Here is a 23557-nt window from a genome sequence, read left to right on the forward strand (position 1 = left end):
ACGATAAATCAATTATATCTTTATATTTTATATATTATTTATCTTAAAAAGACTAATTTTATAAAATGCGTACAGTTATGACTTCTTTACACCTGCACAGACTCTGCATATGGCACACTAAAATATTTTATATAGAATGCATACAGTTACAAAGACTAATTTTATATACTAAACATTTAATCAAAATATGCAAACTATATTATACATATTTGTTATTATACATATTATGCAAAATAAAAATTATACTTTGAAAATCCTTTGACGACGGGACAAATTTCTATCTAAATTCCACTTCTGTATTTTCTATACAAATATACATGAACATGAATAGTCACTGTATATTAAGAAGATACGGTATACATGAAGTTTTATGTTTTCAGACAATGTGAAATAAAAGAAACAACAAAATAGAATAACAAAATAAAGTACACGTTATTTAAACTAGTGACAAAATTAGCGCCACCTGGCAGTTATCTACCGAGATAGCGTTCATTTGGAAACTGTTGTCATACACATGTATAACCTCAAAATTGCATTACATAATGACAATGGCAGCGGTAATTGCGAAGATGTAAATAAACCAGAATAAATACCAATCCAGCATTCGAGACGGGCACACGGTTGTGTTTTGACAATGTCCGGTGGATCGACACCAACGTTCAAACATAAAACTAAAGCCACGCTCACAGTTTTCATCTAAAAAAAAAATATATATATATATATATTAATTCAAAAAAGCATCGTATAGAACGAAATACGTAATTTTTCGAAATACGATCGCAAAGCACAAGAAAAAACAAACAAACCCTTTCTTTCATTCTCCATGTCTGCGTAATACAATTCACACCCTCGATCGTCGCCGTGTGCCGAGGTTTGCAAAATGCAAGCTGCACTTTCCAATCGTCTTCCTCTGTCAATCTCGAATTCTCTTCCTCGTGGCATGGCTTCGAAGCAGTTACTGACATCGTAAACCCGTGACTTGAGAAAAAGTTTCTGCCGCGACCTTACGAAAGACACGCTTCACTTTCGAACGATTCCACACCGATATCACATAGACATTAATACGAGCTATCAATCGACGATATTCAATACCCGACAAATGCACAAATGTATTTTAACGGAGGACAGTTTCGTAAGTTTACTTCATCGGCCGCCATCTTACATCTCTCACGACATTACCAATAAACTATCACCAACGCGTGGATAAAGATCATTTGGTCGTAATAATATTATCCAGATGGCGCCACGAACTACCTGCATCGTACTTGTACAGAGTGTTCCAAAACTGTTGTAATAGCTTGAATGGGGTGGTTCGGGAGGTGATTTAAAACAACTTTTTTCTTAGCGAAAATGTCGTTCGAGGCTTCATTAAGGAGATATTAACAGAAAACCTCGACCAATCAGAGCGCGAGTATGCTAGTGGAGCGGCCGCGGTAGCCTATGAGCGTAAACACCTAGCGCGCAGCCTACCAATCAGAGCGCGAGTATGCCGGTGGAGCGAAAGCTACGTTGGCGGCCGTGCTCATACGCTACTGCGGGTCTGACCAATCAGAGCGCGAGTATGGCAGTGGAGCGTAGGCTACGCGCGCTCTGATTGGTCGGGGTAGCTTAAGGGTCGCACAGATTATTCTGACGTTACGTGGAACACGTCAGGTTACGTGGGCCCACGTCAGACATGAGAAGTTGTCAAAAATAATGAATCCTTCGATAATTCTGAGTTTATGGCCCACGTCACGTCAGAGTAATGTGAACGTCGCCATGCAAAACCCTATGTTAGATTTTCATCTGTGCGACCCTTTTTAGGCTACGCGCTGGGCGGCCGCGCTCTGATTGGTCGGAGTAGCGTAGGCTACGCACTCTGAATGGTCAGTGTTTTCCGTTAATATCTCCTCAACGAAGCCTCTGACAACATTTTCGCTAAGGAAAAAGTTGTTTCAAATCACCTCCCGAACCATCCCTTTCAAGCTGTTACAACAGTTTTGGAACACCCTGTATTTTTCAGGATAAGGAAGGCCGAAGTTGTCATCAATAAAAAGAATTTTAATTCGAACGAAATCAATTTTCGATCGAACCTCGATTATAATTACAAAGTTGTCATTGATAAAAAGAATTTTATTTTGAACGAAATCAACTTTCGATCGAATCTCGGATATAATTATAAAGTTATCATCAGGGCCGGCGTTAGGGGAGGAAGGGGGGGTGCGGTCGGGCAACCGCCCAGGGCGCCAGATTTTTGGGAGCATCGCAGTCCGGTGTAGATTAGTAAAACTGCTATATATTGTAGTTCAACAATTTTTACAATCTAGCTACAGATTCATCGTTTGATATTATTACCTTGTCTTCTTTTCTTAAAAATTTTAAGCCTCTGAAGGGGCGCCACGCAGTGAGGGACATTCGTGGGATTTTTTCTGATCATGCGCATTAGAGCGAGCGTTGCAGTCCTCACTGCTGTATACACTTGCTTAGAATTTAGGGTACCATTGGATCCCAGTAAGGAACAAAATATAATGTCCTTTTCTTTTCCTTGATGATTTCTGACGTGGACGGCTGCGGTTCGTTATCATTTTTTTCTAATTTTCCCTAATATTACACTCACGAACACTAACACTTTTGTACTTAATTTGTCCGTTAAAAACGCGGGAAAATTGCACAGCCCCCTTAAATGCACCTCCTCTAGCGGTTCGGATACATGTAGCTGTGACGTCAGCTTACGCATGTGCAGAAAGGAATTCCTCGAAGGAAAAATCCCACGAATGTCCATCACTGGCGCCACGATAATCTTACCCGGGGCGCCAATATTGCTAAAACCGGCCCTGGTTATCATTGATAAAAAGAATTCTATTTCGAACGAAATAAATTTTCGATCGAATCTCTGTTATAATTACAAATAATCAGTATAAATAAACAACGGGAAACAGCAACGATACCGTTTTACAAGAACATGTTCGTTCGATTTTATTTGTTAAATACCATATAACGAATTACTGTACGACTAAATCTTTGAAATGTAATTTACATCGCAAAATGTTAATTTTGTAATTTTGTAATATGTTTTACCTATACAACTTATATAAAATATTTTTAAAGAATTTAATACTACGTATATATTTGTGTAGGCGTATGCACAACGTGTGCGTACATATAGTAACATTGCTCCGCGTTCTATTACTCGGACGTTCGCGTAATTTTCTATTTTACCAATCTTTTCAAATTAACAGACTTATACGAATGCATATGGACACTTACTTTGTAATATAAGAATTAGATGATTCGTAACGACGATTTTGACAGTTTTGACACAAGTTTAAAATGTGCATCTTTTAAAAATTGCAGAGTTAGAATTCTAAAAGAGAGCATTTAAATTGTCAAAATATCAAGGACGACATAAATGTTCCATTGCACATCATATTCACAGCCTATATATAAATATGTATATTTATGTATTCTATGTACAATCTTGACTTCATTCATAAAGCATTTAAAATAATCACACATTGAATTATACGATCGTATTAATTCTCTAATTAAACTATTTGGTACCTAAAAATACTGTAGAATATAATTCAGCGAACCACCTTATAATTTTTGTTTATTTAATTCTTGATTCAATTTTTTTTTTTTGCATGTCCTATAGCTTGTAAAATATTAATTGAACAACTTCATTCCCTTTTTCACTCTGAAAATCACTGAAGAGCTTCAGGATTACTAAGATGCTTGTAACCCTGAAAAGTAATTGATAAAATATCAATAATTTTGTAAAATGATTAAAGTAAAAACAACTTAACAAAATGAGAAGCATGCTATTTACAACAGACATTTCTATAGATAAAATGCAAATAATGTCTAAATAGAAGAAAAGAAAAGATGGGATCGTAAATCTAATAAGAAAAACAATATATGAGAAAGATATGAAGAGAGTTAGTGTATAAAAAAAATGCGTTAAAAACAGTAAGAATTGATAATGGGATATCTTGCAACATGCAATGAAAATTACAAATAGCAATCAAAGACTATGTTGCACAATCTGTACTTTGTTAGTGATTCATGCTGCCATAATAGGGCAGGCGTACACTTATCCGATTGCTTCCAGGTCTTATAGCGTTATTGAATGAACCTCGCAACCGTTCTGTAAATGTTTTATACTCCATCTCTGGATTATTCTGTCCAAAGTCGAAGTCTGCAACTTCTACTGTAAATCTTGCTCTGCTTTGTACATAATACGCAATACCAAAAACGATCAGCACTACAGCAGCAAGGGAACAAGAAACAGGTACAGCGATTACAGACAATTGAGGTTTTCTTAGCACTGTAAAATATATATATATATATATATATATATATGAAATTGTAACAAAGAAGAATCATTTTGATTTTATAATAAAATAAAGATATATTATTGGTATCTGTAGTAATATATACCTTTATAAATATTTATTGTCAGAGGATAGATGTGCTTGCTGACATCATTATTCATTATAATTAATATTGTGTATACACTGGGTTCCAAGAAAAAGTGAATAATGGAAAAATTACACGAATTCAGGTAAACTCCAGTGGCACATGTTTCGTTTCCAGTAACATTGTACTTTTCTTGATGAAATTGAAGGCACTTATAAAAAGGTCCCGAACCTTTACACGTTACATTGAGAGATAACATATCCCACGGTTGAATCCAATTTGTACCCTCTACAGTTATATTCATTATAGGTGCTACAATTATTAAAATATAAAATATTATAACTTTCATTAAACGTACAATATAAAATCATATGATGCATAACTCACCACGAACATTAATTTTTTTGGTGAAGTGTCCATAAGTTTTATTTGGATCTGCAGGGATTATCGAGGAATTGGAACAGATATAAGGTAAAGGACTATTCGTGTTGAAGATACTAGTATTTGATGTAGTATTAAGAGTTACAGGTGTAGATGTACTCGTTAAAACTGGTTTTATAGACACATTAGTATTAGGCGCAGTAGTAGTTCCCATCTCTTCTATAGTTATATTTGATATTGTAGCATTTATTGTAGTTGTGACTGATGGAACAGTAGTTGTAGGAGGTGGAACTGTTGTCGGAGGAATGTATGATGCAATTATTAAAGCTTCCACAACCTTGGATACGTCAGGAGTTGTGAAATTGTAAAGGAGATTCAAATCATTCGTTTGGCCATAAAATTGACAGTCTATGAACCAATAAGTAGATATTGTTGTAGCTTTCATCAAAGCATCCATATCTCCCTCGCGAACACGTATCGTCACATTTGCTTCGGATACAGAAGAAATGTATGTACTATCTGATGTCTTATTAGGTTGTATAATTTCAATATTACCATTTAGAAATTCTGTAAACATATACTATGTTAAAATAGTATGTAACAGATAAAAAAAAATTAATATAGAATAGTCCAAGAGTCTCTCAACTTACGAGTAACATAAAATTTAGTGCGAACACTGGTAACTACGTTCCACCACAGAAAATACGCCTTGCTAACAAATACTTCAACTTCATATATTCCAACGCTATACTTTTCACGTGGATAACTTATACTCCAATATATCGTATCTAGTTTGCTTTCTACCTATAAATGAAAAAGAAACATATAACATTCACTGGTGACCAATATTAAAGTACTCTTTGAAAGTACCGAATATTTGTTCTTTCTACCGAATAATTTTAGAAAAAACTGTGGATAATTCAAAACACCTTAGAAGCATTTGGCATGAACATAAAAAAAGAAGAACAATAGTACAAAACATAGTAATGGAAAATAAATGATAAATTAAATAACATATTGATGATACAATTGCTTGATATTAATGAAATGCCTTTTGGATTAATATGATATATTGTTCATTAATTTTAACAAATATAACTTCATAGTTTGTAAATATTATCAAATTATTCTTAAATCATTACATACGTTCAACATTACATTAAGAAAAAATTTGCATTACATAGATTATACCTGTATATGTATTATGATTTAATTTGACAAGATTCATTACTTCTGATCAAATGTAGAACAATGAAACTAACCTCATACTCGTGGGCAGGTAACGCATTATCTGACCATTTATATTTAAAAGGACCTGATGGTCTTTCACCGTTTTCTTCATAAATGTCAAGTTTAAATGTAATAGTTCCGCCTAATACCACAGGTCCATCATGGGACAATGTAACATTATACTCAGCAGAAGTAACTGTGAAACAAAATAATTAGTAAAATCCTTGAAAAAAAAGAAAAAAAAAAAGAAACAAATTAAGGTTATAATAATATACGTAATTACAGGATTAGAAGAATATCGTATTGAATGTTTATAAATATACCTTGAAAAGTGAATACAGAGTAGCACATGAAACACAAAAAAAAATGCACTATTTGCATTTTGTACGCTGACGAAAAATCACATTTATTTTGACAAGTATCCACACGCCATGAATTTGTTTTCAATCGATTTGTAATTAAATACATACACTAAGATGACACGATTTCGTGCCGCGCGAGAGGAAAGTCACCAGCATAGATTAATTTTAGAATGCTCTGTGTCACTAGCTTCGGCTAGTTTCTTTTGAGTATATACAGGGTGTCCCAAAAATGTTGTAACACCTTGAAAGGAGTGGTTCGGGAGGTGATTTGAAACAACTTTTTCCTTAGAGAAAATGTTGTCAGAGGCTTCGTGAGGAGATATGAGGAGAAAACATTGACCAATCAGAGTGCGTGTAGCCTACGCTCCACCGGCATACTCGCGCTCTGATTGGTCGGGGTTTTTCATTAATATCTCTTCAACAAAACCCCGCACAACATTTTCGCTGTGGAAAAAGTTGTTTCAAATCACCTCCCGAACCCAGAGATGGGCAAAACCCTAGACTTCGAATAAATCTGAAATTTACCGATATGTTTGTTTCGTTTCCTTCTTTGGAAAATTTTTAATAGAGGAAACGAGACAAACATATCAGCAAACTTCAGATTTATTCGAAGCCTAGGGTTTTGCCCATCACTGCCCGAACCACCCCTTTCAAGGTGTTATAACATTTTTGGGGCACCTTGTATAGACATGGATGGGGATTGCCATTACCGAAAGTGTGTTTAAAGTCTGTGTAAGAGAGAAAGATATAGAATGATATTTGTCCAAAGTCTGTGTGAGAGAGAAACGTATAGAATGATATTTGTCCTCTCTGTGCATGCGTCAAATACATTATGAATGCCATGCTATCGGCTACATTGGCGGGCTGTGTTCCGTAAAGAGTTGTAAAGAGTATATACACTCATTATCCACACTAAATGTAACGTGTATTTTAGACAAATATGCGCATATTATTTTTTCGGAATCCAACTACCGTTTATCTCAGCGTTTATAAAAAATTACAATAATCAAGAATGATGAGTAGCAAAATAAACAGATAACGCTTAACTATAAAAGGTAATGGGCGGATATTACAGTGGTGACATCAGGTGACATATGAGTAGTAGCCGTGCTTAAGGATAGACGTTATATTTACAATAATTTATGATGACCCAAAAAACTGTGAAGTTCAATAATAGCAATACTTATCCCATGTTGGGACTAGGGACGTGGAAGGTATGTTAAAATATGTAGTTTTTATTCTAATTTCCGTTACATTAACAATTGCTTCTTTATTTTTCTATCTAGTCCAAACTTAACGAAGCGACACAAGCAGTAAAAGATGCTATCGATGTTGGATATCGTCACATTGATTGTGCCCATGCTTATGAAAATGAAGCAGAAGTTGGTGCAGCAATAGCTGCAAAAATAAAGGAAGGTGTTATAAAGCGTGAGGACATATTTGTGACTAGTAAACTGTGGAATACATATCATCGATCAGAGAGAGTTGAACCTGCTTTCAGAAAGACCTTGAGCAATCTTGGTCTCCAATATCTTGACCTTTATTTAATACATTCACCAATGGCATTCAAAGGTCCTATTTTTATAATGATCAAAACTGTTAACTATGACTCCAATAGTTTAAAAAATGATGCATTATGTTTGCAGATGGTGACAAAATATTTCCAACAGATTCTGATGGTAATCTATTAATTGAGGATACAGATTATTTAGATACCTGGCATGCCATGGAAAGTCTTGTAGAAAAAAATCTTGTGAAGAACATAGGTGTGAGCAACTTTAATTCTCAGCAAATAGAGCGCGTGTTATCCAACTGTAAAATAAAGCCAGTGACAAATCAAGTTGAATGTCATCCATATTTAAATCAACAAAAATTGTCTGACTTTTGTAAAACCAAAGGGATCACGATCACCGCTTACAGTTCTTTTGGAGCTCCTGATAGACCTAATGCTGATAAAAACGAACCATTGATATTAGAAGACGCGAAAATTAAAAAAATTGCTGCCAAGTATAAAAAAAGTGCTGCTCAGATTATACTGCGACATCAAGTACGAGTTTTAAAGATATACGTTATATTTAATCAAATTGTTAAGACTCGTAATTTAATACAAATTTTGTAACAGATACAGTGGGGACATTTGGTGATCCCTAAGTCGGTAACAAAATCAAGGATACAGGAAAACTTTGACATCTTCGATTTCGAGATAAATGCCGAAGATATGAATGCACTAAACGATTTAAATTGCAACAGAAGATATACATCTTCATTTGGGTATGTAATTAAAATAAATTATTTTAAAAAACAATGTAAAATAACGTCTATTTCGATAATTTTCTATTGAATTTTGTTTCAGACCTAAACACCACAAATACTATCCGCTTCAGATAGAGTTCTAATACTGCGATATCCGCGCCATCCATACTCAATCTGCGGCTCCTACAATACTAATGTACAAAAGAAATAAAGAAATATATATTCTTTAATTTTACGAATTTTTCTATTGGTAATTTCTTTCGATCAGTTGCATTGACGCGAGCAAGGCGTGTCGCTGTCTTCGCAGCCGCATGAACAACATTCACAGAATTCATCATCGCTATTCCTATCTCTTGCTCGACCATTCCGGCTGATTTTTTGTTTTTAAAGCATCGATATAATAATTCCTTCGTCGCGAGTTCGAGTCCCGTTGAAACACTCTTACACTATTGTCTTTTTTCACTTTCTTTTAAAAATACATTCGTTAAATGTGACTTATTTATCACTAATGTTCGGATATATTTTTTAAAACAATTTCCATTTTAAATGTATGATGTACATGAACTTGAGTGATAATTTTCGAAAAAACAGTGGAAACAAAAATTTTAAGCACCATGTACATCGAATGAATGCTTTAGATTCACGACTACAAAATTGTTTATTTAATTCTACTGGGAATGCTGCTTGATTTACGTTAACGAAATGTAATCGATTTTCTGATAGCTATGGTGCGTATCAACTATATATATATGTAGAATAGAGATAAATATATTGAAATTCATTATAGAAATAGAAACAAGTACAGCAATGTCTCGAAATAAGCAACTCGATCGGGACAGGCGAGTTGCTTATTTCGAAACAGGTATGCTATTTGGCTTTTGCATCGTTCAGGATCGTTTCCAATCACTCGATCACCGTCGAATTTCAAAAATTAAAATCCAAGAAAATTATATTTCTGTTAAGCGATTCAGACGTGAAAAGGTAATAGACAAACAGAATTACTTTCGCATTTATGATATTAGTATGGATTTGAAGTTATTCAAACGACTACAGTTTCCTGTGCGTCTTGCTTTCGCGATGATCATTTTGGCTTTTTAAGAATGGGCCTTCGTTTCCGAGATATTTTGGTTTAAAGTTTTTTATGTGTTCTTAATAAACGTATAATAAAAGTATCTAGTAAGGATCATTGAATTCATTGGTAGAGTATCAGGTTGTAACATTGCTGGCCCGGGTTTAAATCCAGATTGATGTTTGTTTTCTCTTTTTTCAATTTTGTATCATAGAAATATACTTTTTATATATTATGTACTATATTCTGCATATTATATATTATCTTACGCATATTTTAAGGTTGAAATTAATTTTTAACGTACTTGCTGTGAGTAAGTAAGTATTTACAACGATTTCAATTTTTACATTTTATATTCCACAATGTTTTGGATTCTGTGCTATCGATGACTGTTTCTTCAGAACAACTTGCACACACAGAATCACTATCCATTTTCAAACTTTCAAACCTTCCTTCATGTGACTGACACGATAAAACAAAATAAACTTACGACCAAACATAAAAATCGTTGTAAAGACTTACTCATCTACAGCAAGTAGGTATTCCGCCATGATATGTTACGTTAAAAATTAATTTCAACCTTAAAATATAGGTAAGGTAATATATAATACATACATACATATATATATATATATATTACATAATATACAAAAAGTATATTTCTGATAGAAAATTGAAATAAAAAAAAAAAAACATCAATCAGGACTCGTACCAAAATATAACTTTTCTTGTCAGAATTGCATTTTCTCAACTAAAGGGGAGACCTTATTTTTCTATAGTTTACCTTAGAATTATTGCTTATATCTATGATTAATTTAAGAACAGCTTTTTTGGAATAAATTCACTTCCGCTTCTTTGTAACTTCTGTACTTACGGTCGATTAAAAGATTCGACATATTTGTCTTCTAAAAAGTTATTTATCAGGTTTTAAATGTGGTTACCTAATTGTTAAATGTCAACATTGAAATCTTTGGTTAAATTTTGGCTCAGGGCCCCCTTTTTTTTGTTAAAACTTATCAAATCTTGTAGTTTTTGACCTGAAAGGCCGAAAATGCAGGTTAAAAATTTATAGCTGTGCGACGTCATATTGCCTTTTCCCGTCCTCTGATTGGTTCGCACGGATGACCGTTCAATTCGCGCGAACCAATCAGAACATGGGTAGAGGCAATATGGCGACGCCCACACCTGTCAAAGTACGCCAAATACACACATCTTTATCTACTCGTATCTTTTAAACTATTGGTTTCCTAAACTTTTAACTTGCATTTTCGGATTTTTCAGGTCAAAAACTACAAGATTTGATAAGTTATAAGCAAAAAAAAATGAGCCCCTGAGCTAAATTAGAAATCTTCTAGTATACATAGAATGATAGTGATTTCTAGTGATTGAATTAGTCCGCCAAATGCACCCACATGATTTTCAAATTAGCTAGAAAATGGCGGAACCCGACCTAACCTTGACGTTATTTCGTGACTCTGATTGGAGGGTCTCTAAGGTAAATTAGTCAATTACTTGATTTATGTTCGCGCCATATTCATCAGGTTTGAAAAGTTCGACGCAGGTAGAACAAACGATCCTATGTGGATCCATGTTGATCTTTGCAGATCTTAGTGGTTCCTTGATATCAAGCGAAGTTACTAAAATTGACAGTAGCTCGGATGGATGATTCTTTTGATCGGTGGCGTGATTCGCTTCGTACGGATGGAAAGACTATTGTCATTTCTGATAGTGAGGAAGATATCGATAATAATGCCGGGAAAGAGCAAATCCTTGTGATCGATAGCAGTAGAAGTAGTAGTAGCGTTTCTAGAAGTATAACGCCAGAAGTGTAAGTAAACTTCTTAAGATTATCATTCGTTAAGCTTTGTTTTAGGTTTACTTATAATCGTCAGTATGTTTAACATAGAATTTTCTTCATTAACGTTTAGGTCGTCATCATCCAAGAAATCACCAGTATCAGAAATTGACATCGAGGATAGAATTAGGAAGTTTATTCCTGGTTATTCTGATAACGAAAACCAAAATGATGCATCGTGCAGTGATAGCCATGAGGATGACATGGATTATAGTATTTCAAGCGGTATTATATCTTTTTTTTATTATTTATTACGCTATTGAACCCCCTACGGGATTATTAGCAATATGCTCATTCTAGAGCGTATTAACAATTACATTGTAATTAAATCAAACAGTACACATTGCAAAATTAAACAAACTTAAGTATTATATCTTGGTGAATTATAATAACTAAACTGCAGATTTTTATGCATTTATAGAAAATCTGAATGTGCAACAAACTATAGAATGGACGTTGTAGCCAATAATATAAAACATATTGAAATTAAAATTTATATTATAATACTTGCAGAGTAAAATAAATTCCTATTTAGGTTCAGTTTTTATAGGTACGTTTACAGAGATTTTATTTAGCATGAAGATCTGCAGTCTAATAATAACATTGTAAATGACATGGATTCGATATTCTTATTGTATTGTTTTATAGATGGCAGTGAAAAAATTATTACCATACAGAGTAAGAAAACAAAGAAAAATAAATCCCTCGATGCCTCTATGAAAAGCATTAATACTATGGAAATTAGTAACATCACACTGAACAATGAATCTAACAATAACAGTATGGTAGACGGATACGCCAGTACCACATCCACAAGTACATCTATGCATACACCCAACAAAAGAAGAGGTACAACAGTCTAAGCAGTCATCCAGTTTGTGTTTAAATATATACTTTTCCAAGACAGAGTTACAAATAAACAATTCTTTATATCAACACTGAATTGATTTACAGATTTGAACACTGAATTCTATTCTTCCGAAGAAGATGAAGATGTACAATTCGTTAAAGAAGAATTCATTGCTCCCGAATTTACGTATCCCGTTGACTCGGATTCCGATTATGACATAAATAGCATACCGACGAAACTGAGACAATCGCTAGAAATGAACGAACTCGGGGCGAGAGCTCAAGCAACGCTGAATAAGGAATTAGCTTTAACAATCGATAGAATACAAGATTTACATGGGTCGCTTCTAGATAGACCGACCGAAGAACAGAAAGCAGACGATCCACCGGGGTTGAAAGTACGGCTAATGCCGCATCAGCAACACGCGTTGGCATGGTTAATGTGGAGAGAGCAACAGAGACCACCTGGTGGAGTTCTCGCCGATGACATGGGTTTGGGTAAAACTTTAACGATGATATCTTTGATCGTTGTTGCGAAAAGATTCAGAAGTACGGATGATAGTAGCGACGAAGAATGGACAAATAATAAAACAACATTGAAACACAGAGGCGGTACGCTCGTGGTTTGCCCAGCATCTCTGTTATCCCAGTGGGAGAATGAAATACTCAACAGATGCAGACGAGGTCTGCTTTCCATCGAGCTTTACCATGGGACCAACCGAGAAACTGTGCCAAAGAGATTAGCGAGAAACGACGTAGTCATTACGACATACAACATATTAAGTCGCGAATATAAGTCCAGATCAACGACGTACAAAATCCATTGGGACCGCGTGATACTCGACGAGGCGCATATCGTTCGAAATCATAAAAGCCAGGCATCCGTGGCCGTGTGCGGTCTCGTGGCAAACAAACGGTGGGCGCTCTCTGGTACCCCTATACAGAATAAGGAAATGGATTTGTACTCGATTTTTAAATTCCTCCAATGTACGCCTTTCGATGATTTACGAGTTTGGAAACGTTGGGTAGACAACAGAGACCATTCTGGTCATAAACGATTGGCAACCGTGATGAACACGCTAATGTTGCGGAGAACAAAACAAGAGCTCCAAGATAAGGGCGCGCTACAATGTTTACCTGATAAAACGATAGAGGAAATAATTGTAGAGCTCGATAAGCAGGAAATGTTGATATATGAGAAAGTCTTGATCTACTCTCGCACCTTGTTCGCTCAATTTTTGTCGCAGAGAGCAGAGAAACATCACATGAACGATTTAGCCAGCGGGGCGTACGATAGACCGACGTTTCTTTCGAATCCAAGTACGTGTATCGATGGAAATTTATATGAAATATCAAAAGTTGTAACGTTTTTACTCCTCCAAATTTTATGTCAGAATCACAAATCGTAATTTTTCGTAATAATTTGTCGTGATCTTTTTTCAGACAGAAATACCCAATTCACAAAAGCGCAGAATAAATTATTATCGTTGCATGCTGACGTTAAGAGTCACGAAATTTTGGTACTGTTGTTGAGATTACGTCAAATTTGCGTTCATCCGACCCTTATTCACTCGATGCTGGACCAAGAAGATATGATGGAGAGTGGAATAATGGATATAGAAAATGTAGATCCAAACATGTTGATACGAATGAATAGTATAACGTTGCAAGATTGTGATGATAACAAACATGAAAATGATCAGGAGATGGGCGTTGACCGTAGGGTAACCACCAATTTACTCACGTCCAAGAATCCTGTTTTTAAAGCTGAGCGTATAAGTTCCAAGGTGAGTGATTATGCGATTATAATATTATTATATTATGTATAATTGATTAACAATTACTCGTAAATTATTTTTAACCCTTTGCACTCGAGAGGTGACTCTCAGTCACCATTAAGTTTCACGCAGCAAATCTACAATAGCTAATATTTCTTTAGGTTTCATTTCTTTGGAGCTTGAAGTGTCGATAAAATGATTGTCGGTGAGGTAAAGGTGACCTTATTCTCAAATCTAGATTGCTTAGAATTCATGGCAATAGAACGCGAAAAAACATCTCGAGTTGCTGGTAGATACCAGAAAAAAAGGCCTCGAGTGCAAAGGGTTAAAATTATTATACACGCAGTTATTATATATGTTTAGAAAAAATAGTACCACAAAATATATTCATAAGACTAGTTTCACTATCGAGTGCAACGCATTTCTGTTTCATAAACTTTAAGAAGAGAAATAGCATTTATCAAATTTAAAATAAAGCGATGGCATTGTCTTCATTTAAATTGTTCTAAGTTAATACTGTCGTTGTTGTCGTTATTAAAAGAATATTAGTTATGGTTCAAGATGCGCCACGGCGTAACAATATCGATTTTTTTTTTGTGATTGACAGTGATTGACCAAATATTTGTTTAATCCTTTCGTTACGAAAAGATACGTTATAGATACAATCTTCGAAGTGTTAAATGGCAGTATTTAATAAAACAATCGTTCCTCTAATTATTTAACATAACAAATGTAGTTCATATTTTTAATATGTAGAGAAATTTATTCAAAATTATATTTATTAATTCCATTACATTTATTTAATTGTATTGTTTTAAATGCAGATGAAAGTGGTACTTCGTAAGGTCGAGGAAATTTTAGAGAGAAATGATAAATTGATTATTGTTTCTCAATGGACGTCTATGCTGAACATTGTAGGGTCGTATTTGCCTTCGATAAAAGGTGCCACGTTTAGTATGTTCACAGGGCAAGTGGCCATCAAGGATCGACAGGTATATACTTTAATGAAATATTCATCCTTCGCTTTTAATAATGAATATTTGTGTAATTAATTTCGTGTGAACGTATTTACAGGGTGTAATGGATTCATTTAACTCTCCAAACAGAGATCCAAGAATATTATTACTTTCCCTTACTGCTGGAGGTGTTGGATTGAACTTGGTTGGTGGAAATCATTTATTATTAATCGACATTCACTGGAATCCGCAACTGGAAGTGCAAGCGCAAGATAGGATTTACCGTTTCGGGCAAAAGAAGAACGTTTCCATATACAAGTAAGTGGCTGGAGTTTTCTTTATCTTGATATTAGCGATCCACGAGAACGTTATGGGTTTATTCTCGGAATTTTTTCTAGATTTATTTGCAAAGATACGATAGAAGAGCGCATCCAGCAATTGCAGGAGAAGAAAGTGGAAATAGCGCAAAGTGTTTTAAGCGGCGGTAAAACTTCCGTCGCCTCGAAACTCACCCTCAACGATCTCAAATCTCTATTTGGTTTTTAATTTTAATACCTTTTTTACGTGTATCATTTATTTAGGCTTAAAACGACGTTGTATTAATTATTACATTATAGTATTAAATAAAATGTTTATTTAGATCCTCCTTGAAATTTTTAAAGATTTGGTTTGGTAAACCTTACGTTTTGAGGGAGACACCTCCGATGACCTTGACATAAGTTGTCAAGGCCACCCCCTTCAGTAACATTAAAGAGTTTTTAGCCATTGTTCGGTTTTTTTTTTTTTTATTAAAAAGTTATTAGCATATAAAAATCATGTAATAGATCGATAATCAATAGACGATTACTGTGATATAATTGTACGATTAAACGAACTTATGTCAGTCAGTTTTGTCAGTCACAGTTTTTAAATTTCAGCAATTTTCCGCTTCCCGCCAGTGATGGATATTCGTGGGATTTTTCCTTCGAGGAATTCCTTTCTGCGCATGCGTAAGCTGACGTCACAGCTACATGTATCCGAACCACCAGAGGAGGTGCATTTAAGGAGCCTGTGCAATTTTCCCGCGTTTTTAACGGACAAATTAAGTACAAGAGTGTTAGTGTTCGTGTGTGTAATATTAGGGAAAATTAGAAAAAAATGATAACGAACCGCAGCCGTCCACGTCAGAAATCATCAAGGAAAAGAAGAGGACATTATAATTTGTTCCTTACTGGGATCCAATGGTACCCTAAATTCTAAGCAAGTGTATACAGCAGTGAGGACTGCAACGCTCGCTCTAATGCGCATGATCAGGAAAAATCCCACGAATGTCCATCACTGGATTGGGGATGTTTGCTTTGAGCAGTGATGGGCAAAACCCTAGCCTTCGAATAAATCTGAAGTTTGCCGATATGTCTATCTCCTTTCCTCTTTAGAACATTTTCCTAAGAAGGAAAAGAGAAAAACATATAAGCAAACTTCAGATTTATTCGAAGTCCAGGGTTTTGCCCATCTCTGGCTTTGAGTATATAGTATAGTATAGTATAGTATATAGGGGGTGTCCCAAAAATGTTCTAACAGCTTGAAAGGGGTGGTTCGGGAGGTGATTTGAAACAACTTTTTTCTTAGCGAAAATGTTGTCCGAGGCTTCGTTGAGGAGATATTAACGGAAAACACTGACCAATCAGAGCGCGCGTATGCTGGTGGGGCGTCCGCGGTAGCGTATGAGCACGGCTGCCTAGCATATAACCTTCGCTACGCGCGTTCTGATTGGTCGGGGTTTTTTGTTAATATCTCCTCAACGAAGCCTCGGACAACATTTTCGCTAAGGAAAGAGTTGTTTCAAATCACCTCCCGAATCATCCGTTTCAAGGTGTTACAACATTTTTGGGAGACCCTCTATACCGATATTTTCTCATTGTCTTCTTTTCTTAAAAATTTTAAGCCCCTGGAGGAGCGCCGCGATAATCTTGCCCGGGGCGCCAATATTGCTAAAACTGGCCCTGATTGTAGGAAAACAACATTGATTTTCATTGGACAAACGCTAACGCGGTAATAATGCGTTTCCCACAAATCTGCGTATAACTTTTTTATGGAAGATTTCAAATTGAAATGCTAACTGATACCACCACAATAATTATGCTGCGAAAAGACAGCGTTGAAACAGTATTTTCAACATAATTATGTAATCGAGGTGTTTCAATGTTGAAACGTCTCATAAACCATACTTACATCGTTATTTTCTTATCGAATATGTTAAAATTTATCTTTTCATGTAGTTTAATATGAGATAATAAAATATTATGATAAGGCTAAAATGTTTGCAATGATCTTTTTCAGATCTACCACTAGTTTCATTTTTAAAATCGCCGTGTTTTCATAGATAGTATGTAAACTTCTTAAAATTATCAAAAAGCGATCCTTGCTTTCAAAATGAATATTGTAGATTTGTTATGATTTATCGAATTTTTAGAAACGAATTACTCAGATATAACTTTTATGCTAATTATAATATTCGTGTAATTAATACTAAGCGGATACAAATGGAACTAAATTTATAAATTTATAAAAGCTTTATTTCTCGTATAGATCATTAATTTAATACATAAAATCATTTTGAATAAAATTCACTGCCAAATTTGATATATTTAGTTATAAAATAAAAATTATATAATAATTTTGTGGTCCTTAAAATATACACTTGTTCTCGTTCTTAAAAATTCTTCTGTAAATCTCTATTAAATTTATAAACTTTATACGTTATGTCGTTAGAGAAATTAATGTATATTCCTGGAAAAATATTCTTAATACTGGAATTTATATCATAAACATAGTGACTAAATATCAATTGTTATTTATATTAATAATGTCAAATTACACGGAGAAATTTATTTAAAAGCTTCTTTCCTGTTAATAATTGTTGCCTTTAATTACATTTTAATAATTTCTTACAATCAAATGTAAATTGTATTATGGAATTATTTTGAGATCATTAACGTGGATAATTACTTAGGCAGTCTATATTGTAAAAGAAAAAAGAAAATAAAATTTTTACTGTATTTGAAATAATTGAAAAATGTTAAACCTAAGAAAGTGGTTTCTTGTATTTTTCATTATTAAAATATTTATAAAACTATTATTGTAGCATTTAATTTTTAATCTTGTCGCAATTATACGGAATGACATTCCGTATTGTGATGCGTATATGTTATTAAAACTATGCCAAACTTTCGTATTATCATAATATGTACACATAGTTTACAATAATATTTTCAACATCCTATTAATGGATCAATTTATATACTTAATGATAAAATTTATTCTTAATACATATCAGACCGTGAACAATTAACTTCTGTAAAAAGTATGAAAAAATTATACTTATCAACATTATCAAACTTTTTAAATGCGTTATCCTTTCTCTAGGGTTTATATTCTTGTTACAGAATCAAAACCAATTTATTATGAGCCACGAGAAATGTACAATTTTTCATTATAAATATCTATTGCGTTAGCACTCAAATTCTACTTATATTTATCACTTGATTTCATCGCATTGCCACCGCGTCTACTCCTCGATAACAATGCTCCTACAATATTTGATCTGATTAGAAGTTATCACAATAAAAAACAACCCTATATATTTCTTAAGACTGTTTCTCAAATGCTAGTTAAGTGAAAATTTTTAACGAAACATGTATCTGGTATACAATATTATACATAAAGCTAACTTTCGGTAAGCCTAGATTTAAATACAGATTTAAGCCCTTGTTAAGTTACTCAAATAAATTAATATTACATGTGCGTTTGTTGACTTTAAGTTACGACACACTCGTGTAATTTTAGAAATTTTCTACGGACTGAATAGTACTTCACCTAACACAGAGGAACTTCTTCATTCGACACAAAGAATATTAATAGGTAAACAAAGCAAGAAATACCAAAGACGTAATAGTCTTGTATAAAAAAGTCAACACGAAAATAAGTTCTTCTAACTATTTTTCCTTTATAAATTTTGAAAACTAGTTCTTGTAATATGGTGCTAATGTAGCGAGTAGACAATAAACTACATACATACATTGTGTAATTTCCAAAAACATCAAATTAAATATTGTAAAAACAATATGGATATTTGTAATTTCTTATTCTTTCTATTTTTATGTATTTATAACAGGTGTATTCCACAAAGTATACAAATATAACTGTATATTCATTTCATTTTATGTAATTAAAATTTAATTTATTTTAATACAAGTTTTAAATATAAAGTAGTAAACATAGCGAATATAAGATAAGAACAAAAAAATATTATAAATTATATCCGAATTCAAGTATGTAAGTCCCTCTGTGTAAGTAATACATTTTTAAACTATCAAATTCTTTTTGAAATGTCTATTTCTGGCAAAGGCAAACGAACACTGAATATAATAAAGAAAAAAGTACTACTAATTAATTCCTAAAGCAAGGCTATGCGAAATCACTAATCGTTTGCTGTAATCAAAATTATTATATAAACTGTATAGCATGCTTCTGCAAAAAAAAATTAGAGCAGGTCATACATTTTTCAATGACACGTTAGTTATTATTAATTTTAGCGAATAATTTGTTAATATTTTCGAAAGACATGGCACTATATATATGTGTGTGAACAATGTTCTTACATTTGAAATACGTTTATCGGAAACTTTTAATGATACTCACTCAAGTATCTAAACAGTATTAAAGGTTTAATTAATGACAAAAAAAAAAAATAAATAGAAACATAATTTAAATAAATCATACGTCCATCTAAAACAATATCATAGACTATGATCATGAATGATCAAATTTGTTTCACAGTAATATGTTTACACCAGTTTCAAAGAAAGTTGCACCACATATTCTAATCTAATAAAATGTAAATCCTGAAAATAAATTTCCGAAGAATTTTTTCTGTAGTACAAGATATCTCGTTTTGTTATTTTTTTTTTACATTTGTTCCTTTTTTTTTAACAGTATCTTCAAAAAGTGTAAGAAATATTAATGTATTTGAAATTGTATACATTCATAGACGCTGTATCACAAATTTAGATTATAGAAATTCTGCTTTCTAATATGTTCATTAAGTGTGCAAAATTTCAAATTTACATCTCTTCTAACGAAACTCTTTGATTTTTTTCTGAAATGTTTAGTCGTCCAATTTCGTTTAATATTACATATAATGTAAAAGTTGAGAAATAAATAATACGTAAACATTGCAAGGAAATTATTTTTATGATTTCATTGTCAAAGAATTTAAAATAAATTTTGTTCGAGGATCAAATGTAAGGTGATACCTTGTTAAGTTGAAAATTACTTTAGAATACCGACATTAAGGTTTATCGATAGAAACATCTTTTATGATATCATCTTTACTGATGTTTTGGTTCATTTGATCATTTTCATACTCGACAAAATCATCAAATAAACTTGGCCATGCTTCTGCATCATCGTAGGCACCAAGATCATCGCCGATGCTTTCAGCAAAATTCAAAAACATATTCCATGTATCTCTGGGTATACCTCGAACATGATGGCACTCGAGAAATGTAAGCCATCTAGATAAAAGAGGTGGTTCACGTAACGTAAAAACGAGTTTCCATAGTACGATTGCCATATCAGCTGGTAATATTCTCTGACCGGAATTAACATCTAAGCCGAACCGGAACGTAAATCGGTAGAGATCTTTGAATAAATCACTATTTACTGTTAACTCTTGAACAATTTCTGGTAATCTTGTTTGTATAGCACGTATACTGTCTACTTTCATTGCTTTTAAACCTGTCACAAATTCTTGACGTGTAAATTGGCACATCTGTTCAGCGTTTAGTTTCCAAGCAAGAACAAGTACTTGAAATTCGTCTGGTGAAAGTTGTAAATTATTGCAAAGTCTTTCTATACCATCGGCTAAAATTACATCTTCGTGTGGATCCTATAAGTAAACAATACAAAGTACAGATTAACGTCTCAAAAATGGATTTTAAATTGAGTTAAAATTATAAATTTAATATTAGATATTGAATTTTAATCATATTCTAAATAAATGTATTTATTATTTAACTAGTCATTAATACAAAAATTACTTGTAAAAAATTGGAATCAAAGTAGACTGTTCAATTTAATGAAATGAAATGAAATAAAATGAAATAAAAAAAGTGAGGTTAACGTTTACCTTATATTGGTCAAACAAAGCATTTATCTTGTTCTCAGATGGTTCTCTTTGTTGTTTTGATTCAATTGTTACGTTGAGACCAACCGATGGTCCGGATCTTCCCAATGGTGGTAAACGTGCATAAAATCCTCTCGACAAACGTACATTATTTTGCACGCTAGGTACAGATCCACAATTATCAGATCCTACACTGTTGAACGTTGATAATGTGGCAATCGATTTTCTGTTTCCGTTTATATGTGGTTCAGGTGCCATAGACCTCGTTTGTTGGCAAGAATTTGGGAACAAACCCCTAAGTTCCATTGTTTCTGTAGACATTATAATTATATTACATACAATGTTATCAATGTTGTATCAAATATTAAATTATACAGTAATTTTCATTAAATGTCATATGAAATAATTGAAAATATAATTGAACAAAAGAAAATAATTTTATTTACATTACTATGAAATACAATAAAATCCTTATTGTCCGAGGTCAGGAATAATCCAAAAAATCATCAAAAAAAAAAGTATAGTATGTCATTAATGACTGTGTTAAGAAATTACGAACGAAGTATATGTATTAATTATTAATTGTATCAAATAAAGATGTTTATTCTGTTCTGTCGATAACTTTCTTGCAAAACTTTACAATATTGTTTATATTCTTTTATAAGAGTAACATATTTATCTGGATTTGTATCAATCTCAATTGCAAAACTAAATTGATTCACAAAAGATACAAGAGGTATTTTATACAATGCACTTATTACAGAACGAAATAAATGTGGCATAATATAAAAATAAAGCACAAGAAAAAATTAAAAGATAAGCTGCATCGATTCACAGATTACATAAATTACAACTGCAATATTTACCGTCTTTATGTTCTAATGACATGGATTGATCATTGGTGGCTGGTGGAAGAGACACCTTAAAGCACGAGAAAAGGTTTCCCATTGATGCTGTCCGTACTTAACATCAAAGACAATTATCTCATGCATCAGTAGTTCAGTCTTACATTGGCAGTCTTGATCAAAAGCTGAGTAATAAGATAGAATAATATAAACGGTTACGGTATGATACTGGTTACAATTATGATAATGTTTGTATATTTACAAATAACTATTTGAAACTTTATGAAATAATACATAAAGATTGACAACAATAACACCAATGAAAAATTATCTCCATTTCGCTATAAACACGTATCATATGATTGTGCTATATAAAATTTAGAAGCTTTTGCGTTTACAATAAATTATGATACATTTCTTAAAATGTTTAATTTCGATAGATAGATACGCAATGGAAGAAAGTGTTTATTAAAGGGTAATTTTACCTTATTGTTAAGGCGGATTTTCGGTCTACCTGGGTCACAATAACCCCAGTAAAGACCCTCCGCAAAATATCTCGCTGTGGCCACATTCATAAATTCCCAAATATTTGTAAAATTTAGAGCTCGATTTATCACGGTAAGAATTAAAAGGACGCTTCGATTCCAAACCTTCTGTACATTTCTTTTACATGACTTCTAGGTTCGATTTGTGTACGACCAAATGCTCCTGTCATTTGTGGCTACGTAACCTCACAAAATAATAAAACGATACTATCATTCCATGAACAAAGCATTCATTCGTTTCAATTTATTTAGAGATGTGTCAACGAAACTTCTGCATTTAAAAACACTAATAAAGATATATATATATATATATATATATATGTATATATGTATATGTATATATTTGTATATACATATATATATATATGTATATATATATATATATATACATATATATGTACATATATTCTTCGTATTTCAATACATAACAAACAAAAATCCCTTTGCGAGGAAGCAACAACGATGCCTTTTTCGTAAATACAGTATTGATACACTAGAAAAACAATAATCACTAGTGGAAACTGTATATACAGGTTGTCCCAAAAATGTTGTAACACCTTGAAAAGGGTGGTTCGGGCGGTGATTTGAAACAATTTTTTCCTTAGCGAAAATGTTGTTCGAGGCTTCGTTCAAGAGATATTAACAAAAAACCTCGACCAATCAGAGCGCGAGTATCCTAGTGGAACGGCCGCGGTAGCCTATGAGCGCAGCCGTTTAGCGCGTAGGCTACGCTCTACCGGCATACTCGCGCTCTGATTGGTCGGAGTTTTCGCCTAATATCTCCTTAACGAAACCTCGGACAACATTTTCGCTGAGGAAAAAGTTGTTTCAAATCACCTCCTGAACCTCCCCTTTCAAGGTGTTACAACA

General features: G+C 33.3%; 5 protein-coding genes across 11 annotated transcripts in view; 2 read left to right on the forward strand and 3 right to left on the reverse strand.

Moving 5' to 3' along the window:
* The window catches only part of LOC128885328 (regulatory-associated protein of mTOR), an 11432-nt gene extending 10250 nt beyond the window's left edge, over positions 1-1182 (reverse strand). For all 3 annotated transcript variants that reach the window (XM_054139319.1, XM_054139318.1, XM_054139317.1), the window contains exons 1-2: positions 807-1182; positions 594-696 (exon numbers count right to left, since the gene is read on the reverse strand). In XM_054139319.1, coding sequence (XP_053995294.1) covers positions 594-696; positions 807-965 — 262 coding nt within the window. In that variant the 5' untranslated portion in view covers positions 966-1182. The remainder of the gene's footprint in view (positions 1-593; positions 697-806) is intronic.
* A 2221-nt stretch (positions 1183-3403) lies between these two features.
* Positions 3404-6527, reverse strand: LOC128885666 (uncharacterized). 2 transcript variants are annotated; one of them, XM_054139834.1, is made up of 7 exons: positions 6333-6527; positions 6042-6205; positions 5430-5583; positions 4786-5346; positions 4420-4710; positions 4031-4306; positions 3404-3722 (listed from the first exon to the last, which is right to left on the reverse strand). In XM_054139834.1, exons 1-6 carry the CDS (start codon positions 6475-6477, stop codon positions 4035-4037), a joined length of 1587 nt encoding a protein of 528 aa, XP_053995809.1. In that variant the 5' UTR covers positions 6478-6527; the 3' UTR covers positions 3404-3722; positions 4031-4034. The 2 variants fall into 2 exon arrangements, with proteins under 2 accessions (XP_053995809.1, XP_053995808.1); XM_054139833.1 differs by having other exon boundaries at positions 4071-4306; positions 6333-6525.
* Positions 6528-7083: 556 nt separating this feature from the next.
* Positions 7084-8859, forward strand: LOC128885679 (aldo-keto reductase family 1 member B1-like). The gene is made up of 5 exons (XM_054139863.1): positions 7084-7585; positions 7658-7943; positions 8018-8418; positions 8494-8642; positions 8725-8859. The coding sequence occupies exons 1-5, from the start codon at positions 7514-7516 to the stop codon at positions 8765-8767; spliced, it is 951 nt and encodes a 316-aa protein (XP_053995838.1). The 5' UTR covers positions 7084-7513; the 3' UTR covers positions 8768-8859.
* A 1988-nt stretch (positions 8860-10847) lies between these two features.
* Positions 10848-15777, forward strand: LOC128885661 (transcription termination factor 2-like). 4 transcript variants are annotated; one of them, XM_054139823.1, is made up of 10 exons: positions 10848-10886; positions 10975-11188; positions 11245-11521; positions 11622-11773; positions 12197-12397; positions 12503-13717; positions 13841-14184; positions 15000-15167; positions 15250-15449; positions 15530-15777. In XM_054139823.1, exons 3-10 carry the CDS (start codon positions 11352-11354, stop codon positions 15675-15677), a joined length of 2598 nt encoding a protein of 865 aa, XP_053995798.1. In that variant the 5' UTR covers positions 10848-10886; positions 10975-11188; positions 11245-11351; the 3' UTR covers positions 15678-15777. The 4 variants fall into 4 exon arrangements, with proteins under 4 accessions (XP_053995798.1, XP_053995799.1, XP_053995796.1 ...); XM_054139824.1 differs by having other exon boundaries at positions 11298-11521; XM_054139821.1 differs by having other exon boundaries at positions 10975-11521.
* A 4566-nt stretch (positions 15778-20343) lies between these two features.
* LOC128885677 (DCN1-like protein 3) lies at positions 20344-22994 on the reverse strand. The gene is made up of 4 exons (XM_054139862.1): positions 22628-22994; positions 22164-22327; positions 21301-21608; positions 20344-21060 (listed from the first exon to the last, which is right to left on the reverse strand). Exons 2-4 carry the CDS (start codon positions 22243-22245, stop codon positions 20461-20463), a joined length of 990 nt encoding a protein of 329 aa, XP_053995837.1. The 5' UTR covers positions 22246-22327; positions 22628-22994; the 3' UTR covers positions 20344-20460.
* Positions 22995-23557: the final 563 nt, after the last annotated feature.

Source organism: Hylaeus anthracinus, unplaced genomic scaffold (assembly GCF_026225885.1).
Source record: "Hylaeus anthracinus isolate JK02 unplaced genomic scaffold, UHH_iyHylAnth1.0_haploid 11981, whole genome shotgun sequence".
NCBI classification, from domain to species: Eukaryota; Metazoa; Arthropoda; class Insecta; order Hymenoptera; family Colletidae; genus Hylaeus; species Hylaeus anthracinus.